Source organism: Pseudopodoces humilis, chromosome 2, assembly GCF_049639895.1.
Source record: "Pseudopodoces humilis isolate 2021_Gansu_Grassland_sample_001 chromosome 2, ASM4963989v1, whole genome shotgun sequence".
In the NCBI taxonomy this organism is placed as follows: Eukaryota; Metazoa; Chordata; class Aves; order Passeriformes; family Paridae; genus Pseudopodoces; species Pseudopodoces humilis.
Window position 1 is genome coordinate 14,759,928 of NC_142201.1, and position 13,565 is coordinate 14,773,492.

At 39.5% G+C, this 13,565-nt stretch overlaps 1 protein-coding gene across 6 annotated transcripts in view; it reads left to right on the forward strand.

Moving 5' to 3' along the window:
• SH3KBP1 (SH3 domain containing kinase binding protein 1) overlaps positions 1–13,565 on the forward strand; it is a 212,431-nt gene that overhangs the window by 17,708 nt on the left and 181,158 nt on the right. For 4 of the 6 annotated variants that reach the window (XM_088051918.1, XM_014253926.2, XM_014253812.2 and 1 more), the window contains exon 2: positions 6,054–6,211. In XM_088051918.1, the coding sequence (XP_087908044.1) occupies positions 6,054–6,211 (158 nt within the window). Of the gene's footprint in view, positions 1–6,053; positions 6,212–9,068; positions 9,189–13,565 lie in introns of those variants that run through there. The other 2 variants (XM_088051917.1, XM_088051919.1) reach the window with 2 other exon arrangements.

The following is a 13,565-nucleotide window of genomic DNA, read 5'->3' on the forward strand; positions in this document are numbered from 1 at the left end:
TAGGCCTAAGACCAACCTTTGTTGGTTAACAAATGAAATTAGTTTGAGCTTACTGTCCATGGAGATTTTCTCACGTCATGAATCATTGTGCTAACTGGGACACAGTTTTAGTCCAGTTCTTGAGGAGAAATCTAGCACAGCACTTCAGGAATCAGGTATATCATATTTACAGATGTGAAGCACAAGTCAGATCTCTTTTTCATAACAAACCTGGATCAGTGTTGTCTCTAATATCAATTCAGCTCCCAAGAAGACTAAGTTTCACCTCAAAAGAAACAAAAAAGATTGTTTGACTGGCATAATGAATTTTTCAAAACAGTTTGAGGCGATTTAAAATGCTTTAAAAAATGAGTTTGATTTAAAAACTGCAACTGCAAGAACCTATAAATTGTAGAGCACTTTTGGCTGTCATACGCTCCTCAGATTTCAGTACTGTGATAAATGAGAATTTTGAGTGATCTTAGAAGTATCTTCCCATCATTTTGTCACAATTCTGCACATTTGCTAGGTGTACTCTTATTTCTCTTTCCAAACTGTGCTTTTGGTTTCCTTTGAAGAGTTTATAAACATCTTGATTGTGTGGTCCTATTTTGGTGACTCATATGTCTCTGACAGCTTACACACACTTACATTACAGTAATCAAATTCTCTGAGAGGAGGCAGCTTTTAAAAATATTTATATGTGTTTTTTAATAAGTGGAAACTTTTATAGACAGAGAAAGGCCTGAACAGTAAAGGGTTGGGGTTTTCTGTTTGTTTAAACAAACCTTCAGTAAAATAAAAGTGATTGAACAGCTGCAGCTGTCTGTATGTGAATTAGTGCAAGCCAGACAAACTTCAGGGAGTTAACTCCAGTGCCTCCAGCCTACCAAGGCCACTGTAGAGTCAACAGCCCCGTTCCACCTTTTGGTGCCTTTACTTAAAAGAGAGAACATAATTAATAAGAAAACTGTCAATAATCATGTCATTTTTGCAGCCTTCTTAAGGGAAAGAACAGCAACAGAAGAACTCTTGAAAAATATGGGACTTATAGAGTGGGAGAGTTGTTTGTCTTCTTTCATTATGTCTTGCTGCAGTTTGAATGTTGAGGAGTGTTTGAAGAATCAGTGGTCGGGGCCAGCCCAAATCCCTGCTGCCTTGCCATCTCCCCCCTACAGCTCTCTACCCACCTCCTAGTTGCTTAGGAAGAGCAAAGCAGTATGTAATTGCACTCATTTAAAATCAGAATAGGATTTTAAGGCTTCCTAAGTAGGGAGGAGAAATGACTTGACACACGCAAAAAGCTTTGCATCCTGAAAGCAAGGACATCCCAGTAGGCTGCATAGAAATGAAGATACAGGACTTCACTTTCAAGAGATCTTTCCTGGGGTTCAACCAAACTGGAAATACCATGCTAAATAATCTAAATTTTGCCTTCTCTGAGCCACAGTCCTGTTGTGTTCTGTGGAGATTAAAATTTTCATTGATGTGTGTACCTTGATGCCACTGCTTGAATCCAGTAGTTTTTGGAGAGCTATTGTGTAAATACACTTCTGATCCAAATACACCTTGGTCTGGGTAAACTATATTTATGTATGTGTATGTATGTATGTTTATGTATGTATGTGTATGATATATATGGCTAATATTGATGCTACTTCATATATTAGAAATATTTGTAAAAATTTGTTAGTTAGCTGAACTCAGATGGTTGGGCTTTCCAGGTCTTCAGGACCCTGAGGTTTCAAGAACCCAAACCCACAACTTTGCTGAATGAAGGGCAGATGGAGTCTGTGCTTCTTGGTGTGGGTTTAGAGACTCCCAGAATGGCAAGCCTGAAAACCCAGAGTTTATAAGTTCTGATTCCAGGAGGAAGGCTCTGCTCCGCTTCAAAATCTGCAATTAGAGAACAGATTCAATGCTTTTGTAGGTGATGGGGGTCTGGTGCTCAGTCCAGTGAAGCACCCAAGCTGGTAAATCTGAGCCATGAAGAAGCACCAGGAGAAAGTGGGAAGTGGTAACAGCTGGGAAATTCCCTCCTGCGAGTGTTGGAGACTCCCATCTGCTGATGGGACCTGTCCTGGACTGACTTGTAATCTAGAGAGGCTTGTTGGCTGCCAGGACCTGGAACACTGTGGTAAGACTGCCAAAGCCTGTCTGGTTTCAGGCTACTACTCCCTGCTGCTCTGCCTGGTAGGTTTCAATGAGACCACCTGAAGGGATCTGAAATTATCAGCTGTGACAATATGGCTCTGGAGTGATGGCCAAGAGTGTGGGAGCCTGGGTGGATTCTCCCTGATCCTTTGGTGACAGCAAAGTTCATTAGGATGAGTGGAGAGATCTGTGGGTAAGCTGGTTGCATAGCTGGTGTCAGCAGTAGAATTCTAGTTTTATGATCATGAGAGTCTTTTTGAGGGTTGCTTGGAAAAGATAGGATTCATCTGATTAGGGCAAAAGCATCTCTGCTAACTATCTTATGAGCAATTGGTAGGCCAGGTCAGCAAACAAAGTGTGATACAAACAATGGGGACCTTATAATCAAAAAAATCAGGACTGAAGGGGGTCTTTCCCAAGTATACCCATATAAACAAAAGGCAGTGTTTTTCAGAATTACAGGGAAAACTTTTCTACTCTTTCTGGGAAGTCAGCACAGCTGGTTTCCTCTCTGAAATGTCTGTGTTCTCATGCAGACAGCATTAGATGAAAAGGAGGAATTACTTGTCTGCATGCAGCTTCAGATTGTGGGATTGGGATTGTGAAGATACAATAGCATAGCTCATATTCAATCACTCTGATATCTACTGGAGGGAGAGTGTAGCTTGTTTATTTGCTGGGTTGAGTGTGAGCAGTTCAGGAGGTTTCTGGAGTGTGTTGTCTACTGGATCTCATACCTTCAAACAAAACTATTTGGGCATCTGGAGGCTGAGGGCAGCCTCAGTGGCACTGACGGGGAATGACAACGTTCAGGATGCAGACAGGAGGAGATAGGCAGAAAGCAGGGTTGCAAGCCTGGACTTGAAGAGGAAAGACGTTGGCCTGTTCAGGACTCTTAAACCAATAGGAAAGTCCAGGTAAACCTTCCCTCTGTGGAAGAGAATCAGGTTAGAGAATATTTAAGCAAACTGGTCATGTGCAAAGCCAAGGCCCTGGTTTGGTACTTTCTGAGGGAGCTAACTGATATCAGGAGGTTTGCTTGATGGTCTTCAAAAAGTCCCTCTGATTAGGAGAGGTTCATTAAAACCAGAAGGATGCACCTCCTGTCTTCATGAAGAGCAGGAAGCCTCTTTTTTTTGCTGAAAACTACAGGCTGGTCAGCCCCATGTGAACCATTGAAAGATGATGAAAATAATAATCTTGGAGGCACTTTCCAAATTTATGAAGAACAGGAAGCTGGTAGTCAGTGTAGATTTATGAAATGGAAGTCATATCTCTACAAATCCTGCAGCTGGAGAGGAATAACCCCAGGCATGAGTACAGGCTGTGCCTGAGTGTCTGGAAAGCAGCTCTGAGGGGAAGGGCCCAGGGATGCTGCTGGACACGAAGCAGAGCGTGAGGCAGCAGCGTGTGCTTGTGGCAGGGACAGCTCCTGGCTCCCTGGGCTGTTTTGGGCAGAGTGCTGGGAGCAGGAGGAGTGATGTGATCCTTCTCCCCTTCTCCTTTCTGGTGAGGCACCTGTGGAGTTCTGTGTCCAGTTCTGGGCTCTGTGTTACAAGAGAGAGATGGAGAGAGCAGAGTGATCCCTGTGCAGGGCCATGGAGGTGGTAGAGGGATTAGAGCCTGTGACATCTGGGGAGAGTCTGAAAGAGATGGGGCTGTTCAGTCTGGAGAAGGCTCAAGCTGATCTTATTGATGTATCTGAAAGCATATTTAATCTTAAGGGCGATCAAACACTGGAATTTCCATTCTTTGAGATACTCAAAACTTGGCTCCATAAGAATGAGCAGTCTGTGCTTTAGCTGTTTCTGCATTGAATAAGAGGACTGATCTACAGAGGTGCCTTCCAAACTAAAAAAACTCTGTGATTTAGGCAGTGGTTAGTGGTTTGTACTGCACATTCAAGGTGATAATAAATGATTATATATAAATGATAATAAATGAAGTACCACTGGGGGCTCTTCTCAAACTTGTTCTGTCTAACATCTTTATTGAGTACTGGAGAAGGCAGTGGAGTGCAAGCTCCTCATATCTGTGATTTCTACCAAATTGGTGGAACGGTTCATGTGTTCAAGAGCGAAGGGACCTGAATGTAGAGCAGCTCCGATTGTCTAGCTTGGAGAAGAGAAACTGGGAGGTCCTAATAGCAGCCTTACAAAGCTTACAAGTAGGTTATCAAGAAGATGGAGTTACTGCACAGCAGTGCACAGTGGGACAACAAGACCAGTGAGTGAAAACTGATACAAGAAAGGCTCCAGGAGATTGTAGAGAAAACCTTTTTCCCAGTCAAGCAGTGGAGCAGATTCTCCAGTGTGCCCTACCTGCCTCTGTAGGAGGAGGTTGGAGGATTTCAAGACCCATGTGGGCAAAGCCCTGAGTAGCCTGGTTTGACCTCAGAGCTGGTCCTGCTTTGAACAGAAAGCTGAACTAGAAATGTGAAGTCCCTCTCAGCCTGAATGACTGATTTTTCAGTTAAGTTTCGCTGTTCCACTTTCCATGTTCTGTTTGCATGTCAGCTTATAATGTGTGGTGCCACTCTTTCTCTTTTGCTGTTCATTATGTAGTTTAGCAGGCCTCCCGTAAAATGGTTTTACGATGGTTTTTGACTTCACAGAAGAAGTAATAGAGGTATATTATAAACTTGTGGCTGGTACGTATCCGAAAGTCACTGCTTTAGCTATGACTTGCAGGCTCTGGAGGAGGGATGGAGATATTCAGCATTGTGACTGTGTGACATTTTGGGGGTGGAAAGAAGTAACTCTGCTTTCCTGTCAACTTAATTCAGTTTAGTATGCAGGATTAGTTATTCAGGCAAAACCTTTTTGCTGCCTGTGGTGTGATGGTTGGCTTTGCTTTGTGAGCTGGTATTGCCTCTTTGCAGGCTAGAGCTTGCAGGGTATCCATGGTCATTTATGCAGAAAGCAGATGCCTGTTACTAGTTCTCACTTTGCTGTTTCAATGGTTGAAATGATAAATGTTTGGTGGAAAGTCCTGGGATGAGATTTTCCACTGAAGAAAAGAAGAGTAAGGTTTGCAGATATGGCTGTTCCAGATCTTGCCAGTCTGGCCAGTAAATGTTCGATGAACCACTAAATATAACTATGGCTTCCACATTGAGCACCCCAGGTGTATTATTTTTGATTCTCTAAAGGAATTTTTCTCTCTTTATAACTTTCTTAATTCTCTACCGAGACTTTCTTGTGCGTGTGGTTTCAAGGGATGGGGAAAGACACACATACCATATAATGATAGCAAGCTTATAGTGCAACTCTGATAACAGACATTCAGAGCAGTAGAAGTATTTAATCTTAATTCTTTGATGCATAATCACAAGTGAAAGTAAATCACCTCTTTGATAAAACCCTGTGAGGGCATGTTCATGAAGCAAAGCTTTACATTTCTATATAAACAACACTGAAAGTCATTATGAGGAAAAAAAGTCTTGTTAAATACCTTTTAGGTTGATAGTGATGTATTTAGGTAACAAGGTAGTTGCAGTGCTTGGGATACTTATGAATTTGAGAACCTTTCCATGTTTATTTCCATATAAAAGAAAATGCTTTGAAAGCCCTGTGAACAAAAGGCAAAACTTTGTCCAAGAACTAAAAATAAACTCTGTAATGCTGCCAGAATAAATATTGCTAAAGCATCACAAATTGATTTAATTTCAAAAATAAAGAAAAATATTGCCTTAACCACAATGGGCTTTCTTGTGTGTTTTTTCACTTTGGTCTCTCTTGTAGCAGTTACCCACAAAACATTACCATTGCATGTTGCCTCTTTGATGTACTCTCTTGGTTATGCTGAATATATTACTTTCACTGAGAATACATGATTGCATTGGTGTTTTCTTATGCCTTTGGAAGGCAGGAAAACTTAAATGAAGTCAATAACTGTGCACATGTGTGTTTCTCTTTTAGTGGAGGCGATAGTGGAGTTTGACTACAAAGCTCAACACGATGATGAGCTGACAATCACTGTAGGTGACATAATCACCAACATCAAGAAGGATGATGGAGGCTGGTGGGAAGGACAGCTCAAAGGCAGAAGAGGTTTGTTCCCTGACAACTTTGTAAGAGTGAGTACAAAGTGGAACTGTTCTTATGTGTGTATATAAGCTTTATGTACTCTGCCGTTTAGGCTAAATATCAGCCTTTATATCATAGTATCTCTTATATCCAAAACCATAATATATTGCATATACACATGTATTGTATATACTAATATATTGTATCTGTATAATGTATTACATATATAAAGTGCAATGTTCTATTGAGACAATGTTACAAAGAAAAGATTACTTTCTTTGCAAAGACAAGCTGAAAATAAAATAAGCTACCCCTACATTTCTCTGCTGTTCAGTGAAAATATTTGACTTTGCAGAACCAAGTGGTTATTCTAGAGCAACTTATAGGACATTGCATTTTAAATATTTTGTCTTCCCTGTAACAGATTCTGCTTTTCCAGAATGTTTTCTTAGTTTTTATAGAAACTTTTTATGGTGAATATTTATTCCTAGCTAAACTAGTAGAGAATAATTAGATTTTTCCATACATTGCCTATAAAAACTTTTTAAAAAAACATTAATTTGTATTCACTTAATATACTAAATAACTTGTAATATACCAAATAATCCCTGTTTTAGGACAACCATTCAGAAGTTTAGAAAGAAATTTTTTTTTTTTTACTGGGCATCTGTGTTTGCACACGTATGTCTGCACATACAAAGCCAGTTATTAGTACCTCTGGGCCTTCTTGATTTGTCATTGCAGACCTAGGCTGTTGATTTCTGTAAATCTCCATAAACCTGGCTTTCCACTATGGAAAAGAGACCAATAACTACAATAAATTACATAAATAGGTTTCATGTTAATCTTTTAGTACAGCTTCCAAGAGGAGCTTTGGTACTTTCCCTTTCCTAAGGGTATAAATGTATTTTTTTTTTTTCCTTTTTTCTATTTTTTTTTTTTTTTTTACTTCCTCTAACAGTGTAAGACTGTTGTGTGTTTAGACATATGGACATTGTGAAGTAATTTCATTTTGCTTCCATAGTGCTGCATATGCTGAGGCATTTGGGGGAAGTGGTCTGGTTGCGATTTAGCCAGCCCATAGCAGGGGGTGTGGGGGTGGACACCGGAGCCTCAGGTGTTTCTGTGGGAGTGAACATGCACCCTGATCCTTGCTCCTGTCACTGGCAACAAGAAAGAGCAGCTTTGTGTGTGTGAGGCAGCAAAAATCAGGAGCAAGCCAGGGCCTCAATGAAATGAAAGGATATGGTAGAGGACAATAGTCTGGTTTTTGCTAATCTCTGAAAATCCACACCTTGGGCGAGGGGAAAGAAATTGTTTTGGTATTCATTGTGTATTGGTAATTATTGGTAATAGTTTTTCTTCTTGAACTCTGTTGGGACTGAACTGTGGGACAAATGAATACTTCCTCGAGGCTTTTTCCTGGCTGACATTTTAAATCTGCTACTGATTTTAGGAGGTGTTTGATTTAGTGTTTTAAATAAGTGCAGCCTGTGAATGTCTGTTATGGGAATATACTAATCTAAAGATTTGCAAGTTGGCACCATTAGTACCTAATTTTAAGGCCTCTTCTTTCCAAAATTACTTCAAACTGTGGCATCCTGTCACATAATTGAAATATAAATAGCTTTTTTTCAATAGAAAGTTCTAACACAACGGTAAATGGTTTAGATTTTGTCTTCTCATGAAATACCACTCCCTGCTCTTTCCTTCCTGCCTATTTTTTTGTTTTGTTTTGTTTTTGTTTTTGTTTAAATTTATTTCTTCTTTTAATCAGCATCCAGGGCTGTTTTCTAAAGAACTAAAAACTACATTGTGCTCAAGCTGACAATAAGGAAGTATTTAAAGTCAAAGATGTTTTTTGTAGCCAAGCATTTTCTCTCTAAACTAGATAAGATGGAGTAGAAGATACACACTTACTTAAAGCAGAGTTAGCTTATGAATCTCTTAAGCAAAAACCCTTTTTTTTCTTGTTTTTCTTGTGTAAATGTCCTGTATGGAGAGCTATAGTCAAAACAGCAACCCCATTAGAAAGCTCGTTGAGCATAATCACTCTTCCCAGTGAGATTATAAGTAATTGTAAACTTTCTCTTGATTATGGAAAATTTTTAATGAGTGAATGCAGTGTTGGACTCACCAGCAGTCAGTTCATGCCCCGTTGGCAAAGTGTGTATCAACAAAGTAATTAGGAAACAGGCAAAAAGGGATGTTACAGATGAGTAGTGAACCTGAATGCAACTCTAAATTCCTATTTCTTATCAAAATTAGTTCTAAGAGTAGTTGAGAAAGTTATTCAAAGATTAAAAACTAGAAATGAAATTCTTGAGGTACTTTGCGTTCTACCTTCAAGAGGTAAGAATAATTTCTTATGGAGAAGAGCTTTTCCTTCCTGTGATTTTCTTTTGAATAAATGCATGATGATGTTCCAAATAAAATGTTGGGGTTTGCAGAAATTGAATGTTTGGGCTGAAATGAAATCATGGCATTAACACTGTAAAGAGTACTGAATGGTTTCTGTTAACATTTCTGCCCAGATTCTGGAAGTTGAGTTTGGAAGAAAAGGAGTAGAAATCAGAAATGGAAACATAGGGAAATGCAATACATTGGAATGTTTATGAAAAGACATTCATTTGAAGTGTTACTTAGGAAATAAATGCCCCATATTTTTCAAGGGAAAGTGAAATACGTTGTGAATGTGCAAAAGCCTTTTGGAGTTGCATGTAGTAAAAGTGTTTTAAAATTTCTTGGAACAGATGTAGATTAGGAGACCATTGAAGAGGAGTTGTCTGAAGACAGATGTGAGACAGAAAGAGGAAAGGGGAGGTAGCAGTGATGTACGTGAAGTACATACGCAGTTTTTTTTCAGGGGACTTTCTCCACGAAGCTGTAGCAGAGGTGCTTCCTGTTCTTGAATCTACAAAGTAACTGCTCTGAATTTTTTGTATATTTATACATACAGTGACAAAAAAGACGGATTCATACTCTTCTTATGCTCTGAAATTCAATATGCAAGCCATAACAGAAAAGGTATTTGAAATTTGTTTTCTATTTCTTCTTTCATTGCCTAGTAATCTGCAGCTATGGCCACTCGGAAGATTTTGAGGAAGAAGTTTGTTTAAATATGAGAAAAATCTTTGGTCTCCCTTTAAGATCTAACTAACCTCTGTCAACACCTGAAGATACCTACTTTTGTTAGAGATAATGGTGCTGAATGTATTGTAAGAAATGTATGAAAGTGTATCTGGTTGTCGTCTTCTGTTTTCTTTCAATTTTTCAGGCAGAAAGTTGAAGTACGAATGGACAATTATGTACTGTTCTTGGTGTCTGTTTTAATTCTCAGTTGTGCAGCTGATAAAGAGGAGGTATCAGGTGTGATTGCAGTGTTGTTAATTTATAAGATATAAAGCTGGTTTTCGATGTCTTTCTAGCTTGAAAACTTCAGCTTGAAATCCATGCTCTGCAGGGTAAAACTGTGTTTGTAAGTGTGATGGCATCTGAGACAGATTTTGCTGATACCAGATGAAGATGTAGAAAGCAGGAAGCTGGTGCAGAGCCATGCTTGCTGGCTTTAGTTTTCAAAGACAATTTTATGTGGGATTGAAGAATTTTATACTGGTAAACTGAATCTGGTGCATGTAACAACCTGAAAGCTTCTCTGTACTCCAGAGGACTTGCCAATATTACTAGCAGAATTGGAGAGGTAAATTTATCTTAAGCAAGAAGTGTAGTATAGTTGTTTTTGAAATTCTGATGTGTAGCTCGTGTTTTGAACCAGTGAAACAGGGCAGGGATTTGTGTAACTGTACTGCTGCCACAGGTCAGAAAAGCACTCTGGATTTCTAGTAATGAAAGCAGAATACAATCTTTAAGTAGTGCACATTAGTTGTAGGATGTCAAAGATGCTCATGCTGAATCATAGGTACACGGTGCGGATCCTTATCTGTTGCTTGTCATTTTAATTTTCTTTTCTGTGTGGTTTATTTGCTTTTATCACAACCAGTTGCAGGGAGACTGTGAGGGATTTCTTTCTGAGACCCTTGTGCTTGTTACACACCCCTACCTGTCTCTGTTCATGCTTTCATACAACTTTTCATAAAACTTAAAAAGGTCCTGTGCACATGCAGGGGCCCTTTGCAGCTGAAGTTTGATTCCTGGGAAGGAAAACAGAATATTTCCCATGTCTGAGAACACTTTGGTTCCTGAAGTGTTTTCTGCTTCCCCAGCTGCTGCTTGGTACCTGGCAGGGCAGAGCTGACCAACTCCTGTTGTCCTTCCCTGCTGCTCTGCCACAGCCTTTTGCAGTCTCTGGCACCTCTGTGACTTCCTGCCTTTGCTCTGGGCTTTGTTGGTTCTTAGGGCCTTCACTGCTCTCCTCAGCAGTCTGAATACTTTCAATGAAGTGATGGCGGGGTCAGCTCTGCCTTGGTAGCCACTTGTCATGGGTTCAGTCCCCACAGGCCATCCACTTAGGAGCTGGACTTGATCCTTGAGGGTCCTGTCCAATTCAGAATATTCCATGATTCTGGGAAAGTTGTGGCATTAGCAGAGGCACTGAGGTTATATGCAGAATAGGGAAATTATTTCTGTCTGTACCTGAAGTGAATTGTTATGCTGGGGTACTCCTGATTTGGTTGTTTAGGGGATTTTTTAATGTTTTTTGGTTTTTTTTTAACACACTTGGCAGGAATTTGCAACTCGATTAATGAGCTTTCTTTTGTTGTTTTTGGAAATCTTACTAGAATACTGCTACATATTTGTTTCCAAGAATTGTTTTAGATCATGGGATCCTAACTGAATGAGAGTCAGGAGAACTAACTTCTTATTCCAAGTTTTAGGTATGGCCATTAAACTTGTTATACTGTCGTGAAATGCAAGAGGATATAATCACAAGTGAAAATGTTGTCTCTGAGGTTTTGTTTCTGTCAACAGTAATCAAGATTTCGTGAGGAGAAATGTAACATCACAGGCTGTTATTATTTGTTATTGCTGTTGTTATTACTCTTACAATGGTGAAAGCAAAACTAGTAAAACAAAATCTTTTCTCCTCTTCCAGCCCATCTCCTCACAAAGACACAGGTTGACCAAATTGTCTTGTGCCAGTGGGCAGTCTGTGACTTGGCTGTGTTGACTCTTAGAAGGGAATTGAGCACAGAGCAATGACAGCGCTCTGGGCTGTCCTGCATGCCCAGGGCGTGATTACAAACGATGTCACACCTCAACCTGTTCATCTGCATTCAGAGGAGGTGAGGGAGCTCCAGCGAGGCAGCTGCCCTGGGTGTTTGGCCTGGAAGTGATTTGGAACTCCCTGGCAGTGAGGGAGGCTCTTTCCCATTCCCTGTCACAGGGAGCTGGTGCTATTCCCAGCTGGATGGAAGCGCGCCACGCTCACGGCAGTCAGCAGGATGGATCCCGTATGTTCATCATGGGAGCGAGTGCGGATTTGGCTGTCCTGTGGTGACCAGTTTGTTGGATATGTTTTGATGGCAGACTTTGAGGGGAGGGGTTACTCAGGGGAGTGTGGGGGTGTGGAAAAGAGGAAAAATGGTGGTGGTTTGGGTCTGTCAGCTGTCAGATGTTTCGTGGGAATTAGGCTGTAAACATTTTATGAAGTATGTGAAAGTAAGAGTACATGCAGCAGTTGGGTAGTGAGCACACAGTAATGTGAAGCTTCAGTGTTAAGGTGTTTACCCGTTGTTAGTGTCTAGTATATTATATTGCAAAAAGTAACCTTAAAAAACAGAGGCTTACTTGTATATATATATATATACTGATAGAATTGATAGAAATTCTGCCATGGATCCAGCTCCTCCCATGGCAGAGGGATTTGAGCTAAATGATCTTTAAGATCCCTTCCATCCCTTAACCATTCTGTGATTTTATTAAATTTATGAATTTGAAAGCAAAATTTTTTTTTTTCATTCTTTATGCAATGTAATTGCTGAGGTCTAAAACTATTCTTATTTAAATACACATAATACTACTTTACTGACAGAGTTAATGTAGGTAATATCAATTAATATACAAAGGAGACTCAATTATTTCCTCTTCTTGCTCAGGTTGGTTTTTGTAGTTTTAAGAAAACCTCAGTATAGCATTCCAGTTTAAAATATGCTGCTGTTTGAATTGTAAATTACAAAAACACTGATTTGGGCTAAGAGGGAAACAAATATTTTTTTTTGCTTTCCTTTCCTCCCTTTCTGAAGCTCCAAGCCATGAGGAGAATCTGATCAGAGACTGAAACAAGAACCCAATGTGCCATCTAGAAATCATCATCTCAAATATATATTTTCTTTGGAGCTATAATATAATAATTCTTTAAGGTAGCTTCAATTTTTTCAGAACTTAGATATGTATTATTATTTGAAGTGTGTGTTATACAAAGAATTCAATGTGGTTTTGGCAATAGCCTCTTAAAGTAGTCATAAGGATTTATAGAACTGGCAGGATTAGATGGTTCACAGCATTTCTCCAACCTAGTACTAAAAGCTTGTGAGGCAAAGAGAAGGCATCCTAAACTTATATTGTGCCTCCCCTGAAATCAGTTTTCTTTTATTTTTCTTCCCCCTCTGGCAACCTTACAGACTCCGGATGTTTTTATTTTCTCTGTAGATTGTGTGTGGGTGGATATGTTAGTAATCCATGTATTTTGGTCTGATTCATTTTCACACTTGGCCTGACAATTGTTTTACTGTTGGAGGAGGCTGCTGAGAGAAGCTCTTCTCTGTACGTAGAATCTGTAGAGGTTCTTAGCACTATTTGCTTACAAATGTCCTGCAAAACATACTTCCACAGATTTGGATTTGAAGAGAGTACAGCTGTGTAACTGATTTTTCCTGACAGGACCAAAAACCTTATTAAAATTCTCAAAACACAAGCTCCTAGAAATTGAATTGCAGTTCAGTCTCACTGCTGTTTGAAGCTAACGTGAGAATACTTCTCAATACTTCCACCTTCTTTGCAGTTTAATTACAAGGCCCTCAGATGGATTCCCTTAGGTTTAGGAAATATTTCCTGGTTTTAATTGTTTTAATATTTGTTTGCAAAAAAGGATATAAGAGAAACAGAATTCTGAAAACCTGTGGAGTACCTACAGCATTTAGTAATCATAATGGTGAATGGTTGTGCTTCAGCCTTAGTCTGCCAAATAGTCCATTTACATACAACAATACAGCTTGTATCCAGACTTCATCTGCTGATTGTCTTTCAGTGTATATTACTTAAGTGTTAACAGTAACAGCAAGTAAGAATGAAGATGAGAGCAACAGGGACATATAGAAAAAAAAGAGAAAGCTATCAAAAATTGCTGCTCTAACTGCTGCTGGCATGACTTAGTGATACTCTTTAGTTCTGATCAAGCACTGTAATTTATTAACAGTAAATGCATGTGCATATATGGGGTTTGTT